General features: G+C 64.2%; 3 protein-coding genes across 5 annotated transcripts; 1 reads left to right on the top strand and 2 right to left on the bottom strand.

Moving 5' to 3' along the window:
* The first annotated feature begins 141 nt into the window (after nt 1-141).
* PGGHG (protein-glucosylgalactosylhydroxylysine glucosidase) lies at nt 142-5740 on the top strand. 3 transcript variants are annotated; one of them, XM_036029938.1, is made up of 14 exons: nt 142-448; nt 669-955; nt 1303-1513; nt 1589-2024; nt 2828-2947; nt 3276-3407; nt 3574-3685; nt 3868-3940; nt 4029-4165; nt 4256-4389; nt 4493-4588; nt 4770-4867; nt 4983-5153; nt 5236-5740. In XM_036029938.1, the coding sequence occupies exons 2-14, from the start codon at nt 697-699 to the stop codon at nt 5738-5740; spliced, it is 2484 nt and encodes an 827-aa protein (XP_035885831.1). In that variant the 5' UTR covers nt 142-448; nt 669-696. The 3 variants fall into 3 exon arrangements, with proteins under 3 accessions (XP_035885831.1, XP_035885832.1, XP_028370907.1); XM_028515106.2 differs by having other exon boundaries at nt 145-448; nt 4942-5153; nt 5236-5362; XM_036029939.1 differs by having other exon boundaries at nt 143-448; nt 4493-5153; nt 5236-5362.
* A 2257-nt stretch (nt 5741-7997) lies between these two features.
* IFITM5 (interferon induced transmembrane protein 5) lies at nt 7998-9227 on the bottom strand. Its single transcript, XM_028517423.2, has 2 exons — nt 8839-9227; nt 7998-8417 (listed from the first exon to the last, which is right to left on the bottom strand). The coding sequence occupies exons 1-2, from the start codon at nt 9190-9192 to the stop codon at nt 8205-8207; spliced, it is 567 nt and encodes a 188-aa protein (XP_028373224.2). The 5' UTR covers nt 9193-9227; the 3' UTR covers nt 7998-8204.
* Nucleotides 9228-10671: 1444 nt separating this feature from the next.
* Nucleotides 10672-11814, bottom strand: LOC114500111 (interferon-induced transmembrane protein 1-like). The gene is made up of 2 exons (XM_028516703.2): nt 11545-11814; nt 10672-10999 (listed from the first exon to the last, which is right to left on the bottom strand). The coding sequence occupies exons 1-2, from the start codon at nt 11707-11709 to the stop codon at nt 10805-10807; spliced, it is 360 nt and encodes a 119-aa protein (XP_028372504.1). The 5' UTR covers nt 11710-11814; the 3' UTR covers nt 10672-10804.
* Nucleotides 11815-20826: the final 9012 nt, after the last annotated feature.

The raw sequence follows: 20826 nt of genomic DNA, 5'->3' as shown, positions 1-20826 counted from the left end.
AGCCTCGGGTGGGGACCGGGTGCAGCCCCGCCCACCGCCCTGCAGTCCCGCCCCCGGCCCGCGCGCGGCCCCGGCCCAGCGGCCCGCCCGCCCAGGGCCACCCCGAGGGCGGGGACCGCCGGCCAGTCCCGCCCTCCCCGCGCTGCCCCGGGGGCGGGGACTGAAGGGCCTTCCGGCCGCAGAGGCAGCCACAGGCGACCAGGCCCTTGGGTCCGGGAGCGGCAGCGCCGACCCGGCTGAAGCCGAGCGACTGGGCAGGGCTGCGGTGAGCCCGGAGACAGCGGCGACCCCTGATAGGGCTCCAGCCTGGCCCCTCGCTCCCAGCACCCGGGTCGGCGCTCCCTACACCCCACCCCGCTGCCTCGAGGAGCAGGGTTCGGCGGCGGAAGCCTCCTCACTTTCACTTGCATCCGCGGGGCGGGGTTCTGGGGGTGCGGCTTGGAAAGGGCCCGTAGGTCCGTCGCAGTCTGGGGACTCAGCCGGGTCCCCGGAGATGAGCGTGAGGGGTCCAGGGCTTTTCCTGGGGCGGCTGCAAAGTCGGGGCTCTGAGAACCGGGGCGGTGGGTCCACACTCCTCCCACCGTCTGTTGGGGGCATCGGCCCGGTTCCCAGGAGGGGGCTTTGGGTTAGCAGCGTCAGAAGGCAGAGACCCAGCCAGTTGGAGGTCCCCGACCCCACCCTTTTCCAGGCCTTTCCATGGCGGGCGCAGGTGAAGACCCCACCCTGTTCACTGCCCACTCTCTGCCCAGTGACCGCCGGCTCTGGGCCAGCGTGACCAACGCCTACTTGGGCACGCGTGTCTACCACGACACGCTGCACGTGAGCGGCATATACAATGGGGCCTTGGGGGACACGCACCGTGCCGTCCTGCCCAGTCCCCTCAACATCCGGCTGGAGGCCCCCGAGGGGACAGGAGAGCAGCTGACCACAACCTTCGTCCTGGACACTAACACAGGTAGCCGCCGCCTGACCGGGCCCCACCCCCAGCCACTGTTCCAGGTTAGCGGGGGCGGGGGGCATAGGAACCTCTCTCTGGCATGCCTGACCCGGCCTGCCCCGGCCTGCCCCGCCCAGGGAAAGGAGGGCAGCGGTGGGGCTCCTGGTCTGACCCGGCCTGCGGTCCCAGTACGGCTGCCGAGTCCAGTCCAGGGCAGGCGGGCTGCAGAGGGGGGTCCCCCTCACTGGGGGGAGGTGGACGCCACTTCCAGCCCAGCAAGGCCAGGAGCTAGAAACTGTGCTCGCTGGCCGTCTGTGGGGCAGGCCCGCCATTTGCCTGTCCCCCCCTGCCCCCCGCCCCCCCAGGCTCCTTTCTGCACGCCCTGGAGGGGCCCAGCTTCCGGGCCTCCCAGCGCATCTACGCCCACCGCACGCTGCCGCACGTGCTGGTCTGCGGCGTGTCCCTCGCCCGCCGGGGCCCCGGGGGCCAGCCCGTCACCGTGAGGCTGCGGTCCGCCTTCTCCCCAGAAAGCCCGGACCTGGCCCTGCGTCTGGGGCCTGACTTCCGGGGAGCGCGGTGAGGAGGGGCCCGGGGGGCCGCCGGGGGGCCCGGGGGGAAGCCTGTCCCTGAGACACAGCCGTGCTCCCGCAGGTACCTGTACGGCCACACGCTCACTCCTGAGCACCCAGGGGCGCCGCGGCAGGAGGTGCACATGCTGTGGACGCCAGCACCCACGGCCCTGACCCTGGGGGAGGGTCAGCAGCACAGGACCTGGGAGTTCCTGGCCGTGGTGGGCGGCAGCCAGGCCGAGGCCCAGGCCTGCCTCGCTGAGGCGCTGCGGCTGCAGGCCGGCGGCACCCTGTACGCCGTCCACGCCCTGGCCTGGGCCCGGCTCTGGGACAGCTGTGGCCTGGATGTGGTGGGGCCCCTCCCCCTGCGCCAGGCCCTGCGAGGTGCCCTGTACTACCTGCTCAGTGCCCTGCCTGAGCCCGGGGCCCCAGGACAGGTCTGCCACGGACTCAGCCCCGGGGGGCTCTCCAACGGGAGCCGCGAGGAATGCTACTGGGGCCACGTGTTCTGGGACCAGGTGCGCACCGCCCACCCCAACTCGCACCTGCCACGGAGTGGGCAGCGCACGGGCATAGAGGGTCCTGTGGCCAAGGGCACAAGCATGCTGCTGCCTCTGCCCGCCTGGGGCAGGGGCCGTGCTTGGGGGAGCCTGGGGACCAAGGCAAAGGGAAGGCTTCCCGGAGGAGGTGGTGTCTCAGCCAAAGGATGTGTGGGCACTTGATGGAAAAGCGACTCAGGCAAGGGGACCAGGGGCACGAAGTCCCAGAGCCGGGAGGGTGCATGGCGTCTGGCCAGGGTGGGGCAGGGGGGCTCACGGGGGCAGGAAGAGCAGTGGGAGGGGCGGCTGCGGGAGCCGAGGACTCTGAGCGGCACGGGCAGGTGTGTGTCCTGGAAAGGCTCTCGCAGCAGCTGAGGGAGCGTGGACGGAGGGGGGCGAGGAGCAGGAGCCCGGAGCAGCTGGGGCTTGGTGACCGGTGGACGTGGGAGGGTCCAGAGAGCGGGGGCCGTGGCCCCCCCGTCGCTGCGGGGCTGGGGGAGGCTGAGCCGTTCCCTGCGGGGCGCGCAGCGGCGAGCCCCGGAGCAGCTTCCCCTCCAGGCGGCCCCCTGCCTGGGGCCCGGCAGGCCAGGCCCAGGTGCCCACGGGGGAGGCGAAGCGCTGGGGTGGGGACCAGGGGTCTGAGCTGCAGATGGGCGAGTGCGGTGGGCAGGCCCAGCGGGCGGCAAGGAGCTGGCCGCCTCTGGGGCCCGCCAGGGCAGAGCAAGTGTGGGGGAGAAGGCCCCAGAGCTCCAGGACGAGGGACCCTTCGGCTGTGCCCTCAGGATCTCTGGATGTTCCCCAACGTCCTCCTGTTCCAGCCCGAGGCCGCCCGGGCTCTCCTGCAGTACCGCATCCAGACACTGGGTGGAGCCCTGCTCAATGCCCAGAACCTGGGCTACGAGGTAAGGCGGCCTGAGCACACCCCCACGGGCCCCCTTTCCGGGAGGGGCCGGGGCGTCCTGCCTTCTCACAGCCTGCATTGTAGGGGCGGGACTACAGCCCGGTGGAGTCCCAGCTGGGGCCCCTCACTGCCCTGCACGGAGCAGCACGTGCACAGCGGAAACCGGGCAGAGGCCACGAGGCCTGCGCAGGGGACAGGCAGTGGGCACTCAGAGCCCACAGGCCCCCCCCAGGGGCACCCAGGGAGGTGGTGCCCCCGCCTCCGCCCTCTGGGAAATGTGTGGGCTGCGCCCCGCCAGGCCCCCTGAGAACAGTCACCCCAACTGTCAGGGGGCCAAGTTCGCCTGGGAGAGTGCCGTGTCTGGCCTGGAGGTCTGCCCGGAGGACATTTACGCGATCCAGGAAGTCCACGTCAACGGGGCCGTGGCGCTGGCCTTCCAGCTGTACCAGCACAGCACCCAGGTGAGCCGTCGCCGTGGGCCCAGCTGCGCCCGCCTCGTGGGGCCGCCCGCTGCCCGGCCTTCAGGCCAGGGCACTGGAGCCACGGGCACTGGCGAGAAGTGCAGCGACCACTGGGGGCCAGAACCGGGGGTCTCATGGCCCTGCTTCGCCCTGTGCCCCCCCCCAGGACCTGCAGCTCTTCCGAGAGGCTGGTGGCTGGGACGTGGTCAGTGCCGTGGCGGAGTTTTGGTGCAGCCGAGTCACGTGGAACCCCACAGAAGAGAAGTACCACCTGATTGGTGCGGGCGTGGGGGAGGGCGGGTGGTCGTGGGGGCGTGACGGGGGGGCGCTTCTCCGTGCGGTGCCACGTGTGGCCTGCGGTGCCTGCGGCGGCCAGCAGCCCGCACTGGCCGGTGGTGTCGGGTGGGTCTCTGGGACCCCGGGACCCCGCCCTGAGCACCGTCCCGCCCTCGGCGTCCAGGAGTCATGCCCCCCGACGAGTACCACTCGGCGGTCACCAACTCCGTTTACACCAACGTCCTGGCCCAGAGCAGGTCAGACCCCAGCCCCGCCCCCCGCCCAGCACGCAGGGACCCCCCGGGCGAGCCCGATCTGCAGCCTCTCCCCCCGCCTCTGTCCTAGCCTGCGCTTTGCTGCCGCCCTGGCCCAGGACCTGGGTCGGCCCGTCCCCCGCCGGTGGCTGGAGGTGGCTGATAAGATCAAGGTGCCCTTTGACCCGACACGGAACTTCCACCCCGAGTTTGACGGGTATGAGCTCGGTGAGTGGACCCGGGGCCCCTTCGAGGCCCCTTTCCCGACCCCGAGTCCCTGGCTGCTGCCTCGTCAGCAGCTCCCGTGCCCCCCGCCAGGAGAGGAGGTGAAGCAGGCAGATGTCGTGCTCCTGGGGTACCCCGTCCCCTTCCGTGTGAGTCCTCAAGTTCGCAGGAACAACCTGGAGGTGTATGAGGCCGTGACGTCTCCCCGGGGCCCCGCCATGACCTGGGTAAGACGGGTGGCGGTCCCCATGGCCCCGCCTGGCCCGCCTCGGCCTGCCCTCCCCGTGTGCTGGACCCCGCCTCAGCGTGTCCTCTGGCCTCTGACCCCAGAGCATGTTTGCTGTGGGCTGGATGGAGCTGAAGGAGCCCCGGCGGGCGTGGGACCTCCTGCAGAGGAGCTTCGCCAACATCACGGAGCCCTTCAAGGCCAGCCTGGCCCCCGCCACACCTGCCCCGTCCTCGGACCCCCTGGGCGGCGGGGGCGGGAGAGCCCAGCTTTGGGGGCCACCGCCCTGGCGATTCCCCCCTGACCTTCCGGGGATGGGGACGGTGGCCTCAGGAGACCTGTGTCCTGGTGGCCCTGGCCCTGACGACCTTGACCCTGCAGGTGTGGACGGAGAATGCAGACGGGTCCGGGGCCGTGAACTTCCTGACGGGCATGGGGGGCTTCCTGCAGGCGGTACTCTTCGGGTTCACGGGGTTCAGGTGAGCGGGCCGACCAGCAGGAGGCGGCCCCCGGCCCTGCCCGCCCAGCACCCAGAGCCGCCTCCTCCCCCCAGGATCACGAGGGCTGGCCTGACCTTTGACCCCACGTGTCCGGCGGAGGTCTCCGGCCTACGCGTCTCTGGCGTCTCCTACCTGGGGCGCAAGCTCGACTTCTCCTTCTCCGAGGACTCCGTGACAGTCGCGGTCAGGTCCCGGGCGGGGCCCCGGGCGCCTCTGCTGGAGGTGGAGCTGTGGCCGTCACAGGACCGGCTGCCCCTGCCCCCAGGTAGGCTGCTGCCCCCGCCCCACGCCAGGGCCCGTGACCCCAGGTGCGTGCCCTCACCCCCGGCTGGCCCCTCTCCCCGCAGGACACAAGGTCTCCTTCCCCCGCTGTGCCGGCCGGATACAAAGTTCGGTCTCGTAGGGCGCGGTGGCAGCAGGCCTTGCTCCAAGGAAACCCAGGAGAGGCCGGTGCAGACACTGGAGCCCAGCGCAGCCCCTCTGGGACCCGGGGGCCCTCTGGACCCACAGAGTCCCTCACGGGGCGCTGAGGTCCTGCCCCTGCCCCGGCAGTGCTGGGGGCTTCAGGGACACCTCTGGGGTGCTCCCCGCTTCATGGACGGGGTCCCAGCCCACCGTCCGACACCCTCCCACCCTCCACCTGGCAGCCAGCTTCCTGGGCTCCGGGCAACGTCTGGGTTCCGTGGCCTGCAGTGCAAGACCCTGCTGAAACCCCACAGACAGGGGGCTTCCCCGTGGCCTCCCGCGCCAGCGGATCTGGCCCGCTCCTTGGGGCTGACACCCGCACCTGCCGTGGCCCCCAGGAGGGGTGGGGAGCACGGGCACCCTGCTGCAGAGGCAGAGGCAGGGTGAGGGCCGTGCGGGGACGTGCCCTGCAGCATCTCTCGGGCGCTCCCCCACAGCCTTGCGGGAGGACTCTCTGCCCCACGGACAGCACCGAGGGCCGTCCTGCTGCCCGGGCCCAGGTGCCCTCTGGCTGTCTCGGGGGCTCAGCATCCTTCGCCCTTGACTCCGGGCCACCACACGCCCTTCCTCGGCCGAGTGGGGTGTGGAGCAAGACCCCGTATCTTCTCTCCGACCGGCCGGGAGGACCGAGCCCAGTGCGCGTGGGTTCAAAGCTGTGGCCCTGGGCCCACCCGGCCCGGGCGGGCTGCCCTCGCGGGGGCGCTGCCCAATTAAAGTTGGGGCTGGGACAGGCCCTGTCTGCCGTGAGGAGTACGGGCGCGTGGTGGGGAACTCACTCACTCGGTGCTCGTGGCTGGGTCCCGACATCGGCCCCTCCCCCCCTCCTCCCTGTGGCCACCTGCGTCCTGGCGGTGGGGGGTCCCAGCTCTCCAAGAAGCAGACACTGGGCAGGCGAACTGTGGTGGGCCGGGGTGGGGGGAGGCGTGGGGGACCCCAGGCCTGACTGTCTGTGGCTTCGGGGCGGGGGGGGGGTAGCACACAGCACGGAGTGGCATCCGAGGGGCAGCCAAGCTGTAGTCCATCGCCCGTGCCAGCACCAGCTCCCGAGGTCCTGGGGCCCTGGGGCGCCCACAGGCTCTCCCTCCCCAGCGAGGCCCCCGAAAGTCTGCCGCAGCAGAGCTGAGGGGGTCCTGGGCCGCAGCCCTGGAGCCGGGGCGGGGGGACCGCTCTGACGCAGCATGGTCCTGCTGCGTGCACACACCCCCTGTGTGTGGCCACCTGTGTCGACAGCAGGGCATCCCTTGGAGGGACATGTGCTGGGCTGAGGGCCCACGGCAGCCAGCGGCCCATACTGGACCAGGGTCCCTCAGCCTGCCCAGGACACAGCCTGGTGCTAGTGACCTTCCCCTACCTGGCTTGACCGCACACTGCCGCAGCACCTGGGCACAGGCTGGACAATCTTCGCCCCCACACGACCCCCATCCCATCCCATCCCATGCTGGGGACCCACCCCCAGCCACACACAGGCTGACCCCTGCTCCCAGCCTCTCTGTCCAGCAGGTCGGCGCCTTCTTGAGCCAAACCTGGAGCTCAGGGTCGGCAGGCAGTCTCCATCCTGGACCACACACCGGCCCACGGCCCTGGTCTTTGGTCCAGTGTGGGACCCATGCCCGGCACGGCGCTGTGTCTCCATCCCCAGGCGCGGCCGGCCCAGTGCCGGCTCAGCCCAGCGCACACCACACCCCTGGGCTGGGGCCAGGGCACTGTGCCTCCACGCTGGAGACAGCGGGGCCAGCTGCTGGGGTCACCGAGGGTGGGGGAGGCTTTGGGGACTCCAAGGACAGCAGACAGACCTCTGCCCCCAACCCAGGCAGAGGGGGCTCCCTGGGGACGGAGGGGCCCAGGGTGGGGCGCTCACAACACTGAGCCGCCCTGTGCTTATGGCCCCTGCAATTAGCCTGCCCTGTCATTGGCCTGCCCACAGCGAAGCCCAGGGGACCCCCCCTCCCCCAGGCCACACAGGGTGTGTGCCCGTTTTGTACCCTCCCCCCACCAGACCGCCGGTCCAGGGGGTGCACAAGGCGGGAGAAGGTGAAGACACGCATATGGCACCCAGGGTGCTCAGAAAATATGCTCACTCCCCAGTGTCCCCTCCGCACAGCCTCGTGGTGGGGTGTGGTCCCATCTATGCATGGGCGCGTGGCGAGTGTGCACGGGTGACCGCGTGGGCATGTCTGGGTGTGCGTGTGTGTGTTTGGGCCCAGTCCCACTGACCCCGTGACCCCATGACCCCAAGAAGGAGATGGGCACCCACCCGACCCCCAGAGAGAAACACGTGGGAAACACCTCAGTGGCCTTGTGTGCAGACACGCGAGCACATGCAGGCAGGGCGGGCACACGTGGAACCAGGGAGGCATGCCACACATGTTCCGGGAGGCAGGCCACTGAACCGCGGTGCCCAGCAGGGCAGGCAGATGAAAGGCTTGCGTTCCCGGATCGGATTCCAAAATACTCGGGCGCCTCCGCCCAGAAGCCACAGGCCACCCCATGCCTCAGGGACAGTCAGAGACCATGGCCAACAGCAGATCATCCGGAACGAGCCTGCCCACTGTCCTGCTGGGCTCCGGCTGGGGCGACCCCAGGGCTGTCCCCTCGGGACGACACCCACCCGAGCCCCGGCCAGGAACCAGGCCTGGCGGGCACCTCGTGGAACCAAGCACTTTTAATCGTGAAACCCAGGCAGGGCCTGGTGAGTGGGGGGTGGGGCGTCCGGCTGGGGCAGGGAGTAGGGTGGGGGGGGGGACCAGGGACCATCAAGGTTAGGGTGAGGCCCCTGGGGTCCCACGGGGAGACCTCCGTGGCCAGCCGGGGCTGGGCATCAGGCCAGGAGGTCAGGGGGCAGCCCAGCCGCTCAGTCATAGTCCGAGTCCTCGAACTTGGTGCTGAAGAAAGCGGCGGAGTCCCGGGCCAGCCGGGACAGGTGCAGGGCGCCGGTCACCACCAGCGCCAGCAGCAGCAGGGGCGGCACCACAGCCCACATGGCGGCCAGGATGTTGTAGCACTTGGCCCTGGAGCCCAGGCGCCGGGCCTCCTCCAGGTCTCCGGCCACCTTCTGGTCCCTGGCCTGCGGAGGGCAGCAGGGTCAGGCCCCTGCCTGGGCCCGGGGCTGGGAGGGGGCCCCCGCCACCCCCAGGCAGCACTAGGTCCACCCATACCTCGGAGCGCCGTGCTGAACCCCGAGTTGAGGGCCGGGATGTGGCCTGAGGGGACATTGCCGGGGGCTCACCCCCCTCCCTTCAGCGCCACCAGCAGACACCCGGGTGTGGTCCTGAAGGGGGCTCCACCTGAGCTGAGGCTGGGAGGGCCCCTGCCACCTTGCCGGCGAGCGCAAGCCTCCAGGGACCCTCGGTGGGTGGGTCGTTTATGAGGAGCACCCCACCTTGGTGGGCAGGTCGGGAACTTAGGAGCCCCTTCTGGCTGCCCGCCGGCGACCCCCGACCCGAGCCCCCTCCCTCGGCCCGTCGGCGCGCAGGCCCCGCGCCCACCTTGATGGAGTAGGCCAGCGCCAGGAAGCCCAGGCAGCACAGGTTCAGGTAGAGGGTGCTGAACACGGACCAGATCAAGTGGTCTCGAGGCGGAGCGCGCGGCGGCCCCAGCGCCACGGCCGTGTGGGCGGCGCTGGCAGCCGTGCGGGGCGTCGGGGCCCCGGAGTCCTCGCGGGGGTATGCGGTGTCCATGGGTTCCAGCGCCGTCGCCGCCGCGCGCTCCACTCCCGCTATGAGGGGCGCCCAGGGCCGCTTATACCGGCCGCCGCCCGCCGGCCCAGTGCCGCCGCTAAATATAACGACAAATAACAGCCCGAAGTCCCAGCCACGGAGCGCCGCGCCCCGCCCGCCCATCGCCCCCGCCGCATGCGCCCAGAACAGCGGGGGCCCTGGGACCCCGCCCAGAGTGCCCCCCACCATGGAGGGCCCAGCGGCAGCCGCACAGCGCCCTCCAGTGGTCCCCCCTCTGTGCACCCTGTTCCCTGATCTCCAGCGGCGGCGGCCGCTGGGACGGACAGGGGATGCGGCCCGCCCACCACAGCTCCCCCCTGCAGCAGAGGGCCAGAGGGGCCGCCTCCGAGCCCTGGCGGGGACAAGGGCACCTCGGCTTCGGGCCGGTCTCAGGCCAGGGCTGCGGAAACCACTGCCCCTCCATCTCCAGTGCCCAGCGGGCAGACTGCGCGAACCACCGTCCAGACACCGGGGCCCCGCCTGGGCAGAACCAACTCGCCGCCAGCGTCCTCTCCTGCAGGGCCCCTTCCTCCCTGGGCCTGACCCCCTCCTGCTCAGTCGTGGGACCCCTGGGGAAGGGGCGCCCTCCTGATGGGCAAGGCCTGTTGCAGACACAGCACAGCCCTCTTTAGGCCCCGGACTCGGGGCTCCACACGGGCTGGAACAGGGTGTGGGGGAAGGGGGCCAGGGTCAGGATCTTCCTAGTGTGTGTGCGCCAGGACCCAACAAGACCACAGGGGGGAGAGGGGCTGCCCCCCAGGCCACAGCTAGCAGGACTGACCTCACCCCACAGCTGGAGCCCAGACGAACCCAGGTCCCCAAAGGGCAAGGTTCATGGGGAGACAGGTTCACCCCCCACACACCAGCCTGTGGCCCCCCGACTTCTCCAGCTTCTCCGTGGTGGCTGCAGGGTCTGCAGGCAGGGAATGGGTCAAGCTGAGGACAGCCCCAGGCCCCATGTGCATCAGGGGCCCTGGAAAAAGCTCCCACCCCACGCCTGGGGGTCCCCAAAGGCTGGGGGCCCTTCCCGGGCACTGGCAGAGGCTCCAGCCAGCAGGCCCAGCCTGTTTGGTGGGAGGATTTGGTCCTTCCTCTCAGGGTTTCTGTCCGTCAGGGCTGCCTGCTCCGTCCCTCCCTGGTGCCAGCACACCTGTGCTGCTGTCCCCTGAGGGGGAGCACAGACAGAGCTGGTGGGCTGGGGGAAGCACAGCCATGGCGGGACCACCCAGGAGGGGCTGTGGGGCCGGGCTCCACCCTGCACGGGACCTGCAACCACCATGGCCTCCCAGGGCACCAGTCTGCAGCACTCACCCCTGCTCCCAGCCAGCCCGGGGTCAGGGAGGCTTGTCCTCAGGGCCCAGGGTGAACGGGACCCAACCCCCCTCAGATCAGGGCTCAGATACGGGGAAGGACCAAGCCCCTCCCTGGGGCCCTGTCCCAGCTGCTGCTCCCAGCGGGAGACCAGAAACCAGGGACATCTGAGAAAGAGCTGGGTCCCCCTCAGAGCAGCAAGCAGGTGGGCCAGGGTGTGGGTGGTGGGCTCAGTCTCAGGGGCAGGCTGGGCACTCAGCAGGGACAGTGGCCCAGGAAACGTCGGCATCATCACATCCAAGGGCACTTTATTGGGTTCAGTGGGGACAGCTTTGTCCGTGCACAGCGCTGTGTGGAGGGGTGGGCGGCGGGGGCAGGGCCGGGAGGGGTGGGGAGGACGTGGTGCCCCGGCCACGGGCAGCACCTAGGCACCTCCGCCGAAGCGCTGCGTGCTCTGCACCATTGCATGATAGGCTGCCGGCAACACCACCACCAGACAAACAATGCCCACTACGATCACAAGGATGCCCAGGACCAGGGCCACGATGTTCAGGCACTTGGCGGTGGACGCGTACTCCCGGGCCCCAATCACGTCGCCCACCATCTTCCGGTCCCTGGCCTGGGGGAGGGGAGACGGTCAGGGGGGCCTGGAGCGGAGCTGGGGAGAGCCAGCGGCTGTGACTCAGGTCCTGCCCTGCTGGTCCCTGCCCAGAGCCCTCCCCCTGCCCTTCAGCCACATCAGGACCCTCCTCTGCCTGTTCCCTGGAGCCTGAGCAGGTCAGGGCCAGGGGGTCCCTCCCTCAGAGCCCCTCAGCCTCTCCAGGGGTCCCCGGGCACCTCTTCCCCCTGCCCTGGCCCCTCTGCTGGCCACATCCCACCAGCGGTCAGGGTCTCTGGGGTTTTCATTTTTCTGGACCAGATGTGAGGTCTGGGTCTGGTGTGTGAAGGACCTGATTTCTCCAACTGGGATGGAAAGGAGAGGCCCCTGGACACGGTGCAGACCCTCCCAAAGGCAGCGTGTCCCTGTAGCCCCCTCGGACTCTCCCAGGGATGGAGCCCCCACCTGACCCACACCCACATTGATTGAGAAAACTTGTCTGGTCTGAAGTCTCAGTGTCAAGGGGCACTGGGGCAGCAGGACCCCGGGGGCCCACACGCACCCACCTTCACGGAGTAGGCGAAGGCTATGAAGCCCAGGCAGCAGACGTTGAAGTAGAGCGTGTTGAACATGGACCAGATGATGTGATCGGGCACGGTGGTCTCAGTCTGAATGTTGACCACGGTGGACACCACGGGTGGTGGGCCCTGGCGAGTCCCCCAGTTCGCCATCTCCTGGTCCCTCTTGATAATCTCTGGATCTGGGGAGCCGGTGAGGTCTCAGGTGAAGAAGCTGGAAGCTTCCTGAAGCAGAGCCCAGAGCAGGTGGTTTTAGATGCTGGGGAGCACTGGGCCCCCCCTCCTCCCACCCTGGCGCAGTTCTGATTTATCAGTTTTATTTCCTGGTGTGTTATAAGCTGGGCACCTGGCTGGGCCCCAGGAGGGTGGGTCACACCACTGGGGTCGAGTTAGGCTGGAACCACGGGGGAGGTAGGCGTGAAAGAGAGGCACTCCCCCCTCCAGGCACCCCGCTCCTCACTGAGGGCTGAGGTGGGCCCTGGAGACCCTGCCCAGCCCCCGCTCACCCCACCCCGGGCTCTGGACTGCCCCCTGCAGGGCCCCTGCCAGCGGTCACACAGACCCGGATGCAGCCAGGGTGGGGGAGCTCTGTGCTGAGAAGGTCTGTTTTCTCTTCACTCAGCCTCCCGCTGGATTCTGCGAGCGTCTAACACTCTCCGGAGTCTGAACGTGCTCCTTCTGATCCGGCTGGCGGGGGGGGGGGGGGGGGGGGTGCTTCTGGAGTCCCCGACCCTAGGAAGACGCCCCACCACCCGCACACAGGCGCCAGGCGACAGGAAGCGCTGCTCTGGCCCGGGCATGGGAGCAGCCGCCTGGCGGGGTGTCTCATGGGGGGCGGGGGGGGGGTGAGTGGGGGGGAGCAAGGGTGCTGCGGGTCCTCCAGCCGGACTCCGCGCGCTGGTGTGCCACTCGTCCGGATTCGAGAACAGAAAGTCACAGATTTGCAAGGAAATGCGCGCGTGTGGTGTCCCTGCTGCTCAGGGTCCGTGGTCTCTGTGACGGTCGGTGCTGGCAGACGGGAAAAGGGGACAAAGCACTCCCTAACCGGCCCGCACGCCGAGGCCGGACTCGCCGCACCGGGGAGCTCGCGTCTGTCTCCGGGCCCCGGGCGGCGCTTCCGACTGAGCCTCCACCGGCTCCCAGCGTTTTTCCTGCCCGCAGAGGCGCGGAGCGGCGACCAGGCCGGGGGGCGGGCAGAAGGCTCGAGGGCGCTGGGAGTCCCTGTGACCTGGGCGCCTGGCGAGCGCGCGTCTCTGCGGGAAACCCGGAGAGGTGACGCGCTTGAGCCGGGCTTGCCTGCCGCGCCGGCCGCAGGAAGGGGCTTGCCAGCAGCCGGCCGCGCGGCTGAGGCCCGACCCGGTCCCACGCCCCGAGCCGCACCCCGGCGGGCCGGCCGTGCTGCCGGCGGCGCACTTGCCGAAGCCGCACGGGACGCTGGGCCAGGAGGGGCGGAGAAGGCGATAGACAGGGATCGCAGACCGGGCGCCGTGAAGGTGGGGACGGTCACCCACGGCGTCGTCAGCACCGCGTGAGACAAACGCCTGTGCCCGTCCCTGCGAACACAGCCCCGCTGCGCGCCGCCTCTAGCGCAAGCCCCAGCCGCCCATCGGACCGCTCTGACCGGAGAGACAGTGTCGGCTGCGGTGACGGCGCGGGACGACGACATCGTCATCGACTCCCGCGGCGCCCTGACACCACGCTCCACGTGGGTGTGCCGAGTGTCCGATGCCTGCACGGCTCGGCCCGTGCCCGTGGGTGTGAGCGTGACAAACACGGCCCGGGTTTCCAAGGTTCACAGAAGTTGTGCAACTGCCCTCAGTCAGTGTGAACAGATGTGAACCGTGTTCAAACCCACCTTAAGCCCCACGGTGACAGTGGGGTGAGTGCGGGCGCTGCTCATGAAAGGGACAGAGAAGAACCGCAGGGCGTCGCTCAGTGCCCAGCGTCAGGGAGGAGGCCGGAAAAGGAGCCTCGATCGCTGAAGCCACACAGCAGCTGAGCGGGACACCAGGTGTGCCAGTGGGGTCAGAGTGCAAAGAGAAAGGGGAAGCACAGCAGGTGACAAGGACTAAACTTCTGCAGTCCTCCCATTGCCCAGGGAACATTTATATAAGTAACTATTAATATACATTGGCATTTAATACATTTGAACGACAAGATATGCACAAATATCTTCAATAAAACAAAAGTTGAATAGTGAATTTTCTGGTAAAGAAACTAAGCGAGAGGGTAAAATGAACGTACAATAGAAAAAAGAAAGTTAAATCAAATGGTAAGGTTTTATTTTTATTTTTTGAAAGGTATTTTTTAAAAGATTTTGTGTATTTTTAGAAAGAGAGGGAGGGAGCACAAGAGGGAGAGAAATATCATGTAAAAGAGATACATTGATCAGTTGCCTCTCACACACTCCCACTCACACACTGGGGACCTGGCCTGCAACCCAGGCATGTGCCCTCACTGGGAATTGAACTGGTGACCTATTGGTTCACAGGCCAGGACTTGTTGGGAACCGCCCTGCCTGGTTTCAGAAGCTGTAATCCCCCCATGGCTAAGGCTGAGTAAAGGACCTTGCGACCCTAAGCCACCAAGGAGACAAAGCTTATCTCCCTGGCTGGGGTGCCACCTCTGCCCCCTTTCTCTTCACCCTGCTTGGCCCCGGGATGATGACTGGTTAGCCAATGATGGGTAAGATTCCTCAAAGGAGGGACGACCTAAGACAGACACGGTTGCGAAGGGTACCTCAGGGAAGGACCTGGGGGCTATAGAAAAAGGGGGTGATGGACCCTCACCCCACAACTTTGACATAGCCTGAGTCCTCATTCTGTCTGCGAGAAGTCTTCTAATGTCTCGGCTGCCTTACACTTAAGCCTGAAACAATGCCAGAGGTGGGTGCAGCCCTGTGCTGGAAAGGGCGGATTCCTGGGGGTGATCAGGCCTAAGAAGGAAAGCACAAAATCCTGTGAAACTTACTTTGCTAGTACCCTCCATTTAAATGATAAGGGTCCAAGCACAGAACGGAGCTTGTTTCCCCAAAGTCTTATGGCCCTTTAGCTCTCTGACCCTGACTCAGAATAAGCCCTCAGAGCTCTTTGAATGTTACCTATTGTTTGATCATTACAGCTTGACAAAGACTGATGAGCTTTACCTGTGTTCCTATGCAAATTAGACCCAGTAAAAGCTCACTGAAAAACGGACTCCTGGTCCTTCTCCTTAGAGAGATTGGCCACTTTTCCTCCCCAAGCAGATCATGTCTTGGTAGACTTATTCTCATCCATGGCGGACAGCAGTGGGGGGGGGGGAGCCCCCCCACAGGGACTCAATCCACTGAGCCACACCAGCCAGGGACAAATGGTAAGATTTTTAACTTATTCAAAATTAAATTCATGGTTTGCTAAAGCTGATTTAAATTTTTAAATAAAACTGTATGCTTCTTGTAAGACACACATTTTGAGAAAAGGCTAGAAAAGTTTGAATTTTATAAAACAAAAAATATGCAGCATGAAATATTAACCAAGAGGTTGTTTTGCATTTATATTACTACTGAACAGTGTAGACTTTTAGGAAAAAAACCTTACCAATGGCATATTTCACAGTGAAAAAACAAACAAACAAACCCCACACCAAGGCATCTCATACTCAAACTGCAACAACATCAAAAATAGATTAAACACACAATACACCTTATCTATGGTAAAATCAAAGACAGGAATCGCACCGAATGCCGGAGCTGAAAGAATTCGGCAAGAAGGAGGCAAGGTGCCCACCAGACACTGATACAGGAAACAACCCTCCTACGTGGATTCTCTGTCTAGTGGAATTATTCCTCAGGAGTGGAGGAGGAATGGATTTTCTCAAATGAACGAGGTCAGGGAATGTGTACGCCAGCACACCGCTCCTTTAAGAAAAGTTGAAAGAAGTTCTCACCCTAGCAGGTGTGGCTCAGTGGATTGAGCGTTGGCCTGCGAACCATAGTGTTGCCGGTTCGATTCCCAGTCAGGGCACATGCCTGGGTTGCAGGCCAGGTCCCCGGTAGGGGGCGCTTGAGAGGCAACCACACATTGATGTTTCTCTCCCTTTCTATCTGCCTCCCTTCCCCTCTCTAAAGATAAACAAATAAAGTCCTTAAAAAGAAGAAGAAGAAGAAGGAGGAGGAGGAGGAGAAGGAGAAGAAGAAGAAGAAGAAGAAGAAGAAGAAGAAGTTCTCCAGGCAGAAATGAAACTGCGCTGAGACACTCGGGCCTCCATAAAGACAGGCAATGCATTAGAGGAGGGACACGTGAAGGTGAAGGAAACTGTTCTGTTTCTACTTTCTAACTGAGTAGAAATAAGAGTAACTGTGAGGTTACACGGCAATGTCTTTGGTTCTTGCCGCGTCTGGCGTAGGGAGGGACAGGCGACGTCTGTTCTTGGTTTCCTGTGCGGCCGGCGAGGCTCGAAGTGCCGCCCGAGGGCAGGGCTCTCGCTTAAAAACGTGTGTGGGGCGATCTCAGCAACAGTGGTCAAGCGACCCCCCCCCCCCCCCCCCGAACCCTCTCTGCCATGAGGGCGATGGCAACGCCGGCAACGCGTGTGAGAATGGGACCTGCCCGAGCTCCGGGGATTACACAGCCCCTGCGCCAGCCTGGGTGTGGTTCAAGGAGAGCACCTGACCTTTGCGTGGGCAGGAGCCTTTCGGCGCCGGAACCGCCCACATTCTCCTCGGCCGCTGTCATCAGCCTGTGGGGACCTGAAACCCACAGCCCACAACACCGGTGGGGCGGGGCCTGTCAGGCTGAAGGCCCCGCCCCCAGAACTGCCACGCTTACGGGTTTGTGAGGACGCCTGGGGACGCCGCGCACGGCATCTCCTCTCTGGCCGACTCAGAGCGGCCTCCCCCCCAGGGACATTGTTCAGAATGGGCAGCAGCAGGACCCATTGTTCATCCCCGGGGAGGGACGGGGGTCAGGGGGGCGGGGGGGGGGCGATAAGCTGATCAGAAAGCCATGGAGGGGAAGCTGGGGGCTGACACGGCCCCAGGGGCCTTAGAGAGAAGCCGCCGCGGTGACTCTTTATACTCGTGCCTTCACAGGTGCTCCCGAAACCCCACTACCCCCTCCTCCCCCCACCACCCCCTCCCGCCTCCCCTCTGGTTACTGTCAGTTCATCTGATATTCTTAATACTCGCCTGTTCTTTTCATCTCCCAGTGCTAATCCTCACTTAAATAAGAATAAGCTTATGGAAATATCATAGCTTCTTTCCTTTCTTTGATTTTAGCAGTAAACCAAACATTTCAAATAGTTCTTCCGAATCCCCCCTGAGAAGTAACTGGCAGGAACGAACATTTTCTTGTTTACTCTTCCACTCTGTCTCTGTGTGTTTTTCTACCTGCTATTCTATACCTTGTTTATTCATTCAGACCTGTTTCATTTCTTTGCCTGACTACATACATTCCATCGTAGTAATGTGCTGTCACTGATTTTTTTTTTGGGGGGGGTAAAAATCAGTTTGTTTCCACAGGAGGTTGAACAGAAGTTCTCATTTGCCCCGAAGCCTGCCACCTATCAGCTGCACCGGCCACAGATTTTGTAACTTCCACGGAGAGGGAGAGGGAGGGCCGTGTTTTACGTGCCTGTCCCACCCTCGTTCTTCCGACAGAAGACCTCTGTGCGCACGAAAGTACTGTGTGTCGCTGATTTAAGGGAAATGGTCTTTTTCTTGGTCTTCTCCCCCTCATCCTTTTGGTTGCTGTTGTTCACGTAGGCCGCAGTGATTTTTAAATGGGCCAAGGACCGGAGTCACATCTCTCCCAAGAAGACACGCACGTGGCCGATGGAAAGGCCTTCAGCGTGGTGATCACGAAGAAACGCAAGTCCCACCGCGACGAGACCCACTTCACACCCACCAGGACGGCTCCGAGCAAAACGCCAGGAGGTGGGAGTGTGGGCGCAGACGAGGAGAAACGGCGGAGGGGGATGTGACGGGCGCGGAGGGGCCGCGTGACCCCGCGCGCCCACCCGGGGTCTGCGGAGACGCGGAACCTGCGTCCGCACCGAAGCGCACCTGCGGTGGTCACGGTGCGCAGACGGCCGGCCGGGGGCGCACGGAACCCAGAGGCCCGGCGGCGGCGGCGGCGGCGGCGGGTGTGCGGCCGGCCAGCCACCACCCGACACGGCGGGGCGGCCCTGACGCGCCGCAGCTCGCCCGCCCAGAGGAAGAAGACACACTCCGAAGTCGCACACTGGGGGGTCCCTTCGAAACGGCAGGTGCTCCCGGAACAGGCGATCCCCGGAGACGGGAGCACCAGGAAGCGGGGGGCGGTTACCTAACGGACACAGGATGTTTTTCTGGGGCGAAAAGAGTCGAAGCGAGAGGCAGGTGGGGGTTGCACAACGCTGTGAATTCGGTAAATGCCACGACTGTGCAGTTGTGAAAGGTCACCTGTCCGCAACGCGGCCGTCCTCCGAGGCCAGGCACGCAAGCGGGAAGACGCTCGCGCCCAGGAAGACGCTCGCGCCCAGGAAGACGCTCGCGCCCGGGGAAGGGCCGCCGGAGCCTGCCTGGCTGCGTGTCACAAGCGCGTCCCGACACCTTCCCTGAAGCCCTTGGCAAAAAACGTGGGACTTACGGGTTTCAGGTGTTTAAGTAATTTCTGTGCAAACATTAGCTCACCACAGATTTCTTCAGGGACCTCTGTGGCCACACAGGAGGAAGAGCAGATGTAGTAGCGTTGCTTCAGGGCCGAGAGCAGGCGGAGCAAGGGCAGAGCGGGGAAACCGTCCCCCCTCCCCCCGGGGTGAATCTGGCTTTCGATTTTCAGGTGGCCACATTTTGTAAGCCCAGTTTCCAAGCAAAGAATTACGAGAAATGCAAATAAACAAGAACTGTGGCCCATACACAGGAGAAAAGTGCAGCCAACAGAAGTCGCCTCTGAGGAAGCACAGACACTGTAATCACTAGAAAAGGACTCTAACTCTCTTATCTGAAATATGTTCAAGGGCACAAAGAAAACCAACAACCCGCCCTGGCTGGCATAGCTCAGTGGGTTGAGCGCGGGCTGGGAACCAAAGTGTCGCAGGTTCGATTCCCAGTCAGGGCACATGCCTGGGTTGCAGGCCACGGCCCCCAGCAACCGCACATTGATGTTTCTCTCTCTCTCTCTCTTTCTCTCTCTCCCTCCCTTCCCTCTCTGAAAATAAATAAATAAAATCTTAAAAGAAAAAAGAAAACCAACAACCCAAAGACACGCATGACAAGGACGCCTCCCCACACACAAAGCATCAGTGAAAAGATAGAAATCGCCGGAAGACCACACACAGACAGTGGGCGGAGGTGCAGATGCAGGAGCCACGGAGCCTCACGGAGGAGCTGGGCGGCCCGTCTGAGGCAGAAGGGAAGGGGCCTGCAGACTGGGGGGAGGCCAGGCGAGACCACTCAGGGCGAGGAGCAGAGGGGAGAGGGAGAGAGAAGGGACTCGACACACGGACGCCGGTGCTGCGGGGGAAGAGGGTCGTGGTGTCTGAGGAGGAGAGGGCAGAAACCCCACAGACGTGGTGAGAAGCTGCACTCCGCACGTCCAAGAGGCTCCCCCCCAGAAGGGTGATGCGAAGACCCCCAACCCAGGCCGAGGTAACCCGGCCGCTGAAGGAAATGGCGGGCAGAGGCCTCGAAGCTTGGAGAGCGGGGCGCTGCGGCACGGGGCGGTGCGTGTCGCTGGGGTTGAGTTGAGATCCACCCGAACCCTGTCGCTGCAAGTTGAATCGTTGAGGTAGATGCCCAAGCAACCACTAAGAAAGCAACTTGCACAAAGTGCAGTAAAAGACATGAAGATGCAAATGATCTATTTACTACAAAGAAGGCAGTTATTGAGGGAGAGAATCTGGAGACTAAGGCACAACCCATGAAAAACGGCAAACTGAAGACACACGTTCGCCTCAACGGTAGCGGGGTTACGTGTGACAGGAGGAGACAGGCGAGAGACGGGGCGCGGGGGCGGGGAGCGTTGGGAGGAAAACTCGGTCCCGACGTTCGTTCGCCGTCTCCACACGACGACCCGCTCTGACCACACAGACAGGCCGACGGGGAAGGGGACGGGCAGAACTGCCTGCCCCGAAAACAGCACCAGAAGGGACATGTACAGGTGACACCAGTGTCGAGATGACAATACCTAAGTCTTCACCAAAGAAACTAGAAAAAAGCCCTGGCTGGTGTGGCTCAGTGGATTGAGCGCCAGCCCGCAAACCAAAGGGTCACCGGTTTGATTCCCACTCAGGGCACGTGCCTGGGTTGTGGGCCAGGTCCCCAGTTGGGCGCACATGAGGGGCAACCACACACTGATGTTTCTCTCCCCCTCCCTCTCCCTCTCCCTCTCTCTCCCTTCCCCTCTGTCTAAAAACAACAAACAAACACAAACAAATCAATGAGCATGTCATCAGGTTGGGTGAGGAATTTTTTAAAAAACCTGAAGCTTGTAGAAGAAAGAAATCATAAGTTTAGAGCAAATATAAAGAAAACCAGGTAGATGTGGGCTGTCCAACACAAGAGCCACGTGTAGCTGTTCGATGCTTGACACGTAACTGGGCTGAACTCTGGCGTGGCAATGGAGACTCAGCAATAAACGTGAGAGCCCTCAAGACACTCACATTCTGGTGGAGACAAGTTCCACGCATCCTGGACTTCCGGCCAAGACGGAGGCATAGGTAGACATGCTGTGCCTCCTTGCACAACTAAAACTGGGACAGCACAAATTTAAAAGCCAAAAAGCAACCAGAACTGCCAGAAAATCAAACTGTATGGAAGTCCGACAACCAAAGAATTAAAGAAGAAACATTCACTCAGACCGGTAGGAGGAGCGGAGACGGACAGCCGGGGGGAGAGGACTTGTGGCCAGGTGGCAGCTGGAGGACCCAAGAGGGTGAGGTGGCAACTGGCGGAGCTGGCGGTTTGACCTTCACATGCAGATAAACCAGGAGGAACAACTGGGGAGTGAGACAGACTGTACAACCCCGGGTTCCAGCCCGGGGAAATAAAGCCTCAAACCTCCGACTATAAAAACCTGTGGGGGTTGTGGCAGCAGGAGAAACTCCCAGCCTCACAGCAGAGTTTGTTGGAGAGACCCACAGGGTCCTAGACGTACACAAACCCACCTTCCCGGGAATCAGCACCAGAAGGGCCCAATTTGCTTGTGGGCAGCGGAGGAAGTGGCTGAAACCCAGCTGAGAGCTGGAGAAGCAGCATGCTCCCTCTTGGACCCCTCCCCCACATGCAGCACCACAACAGAGCCATGTGGGCAG

The sequence above is a fragment of the Phyllostomus discolor genome, chromosome 6 (genome assembly GCF_004126475.2).
Source record: "Phyllostomus discolor isolate MPI-MPIP mPhyDis1 chromosome 6, mPhyDis1.pri.v3, whole genome shotgun sequence".
Classification (NCBI taxonomy): Eukaryota; Metazoa; Chordata; class Mammalia; order Chiroptera; family Phyllostomidae; genus Phyllostomus; species Phyllostomus discolor.
The sequence above is the reverse complement of the archived record's forward strand: the minus strand, read 5'-3'. Positions and strand labels throughout refer to the sequence as shown.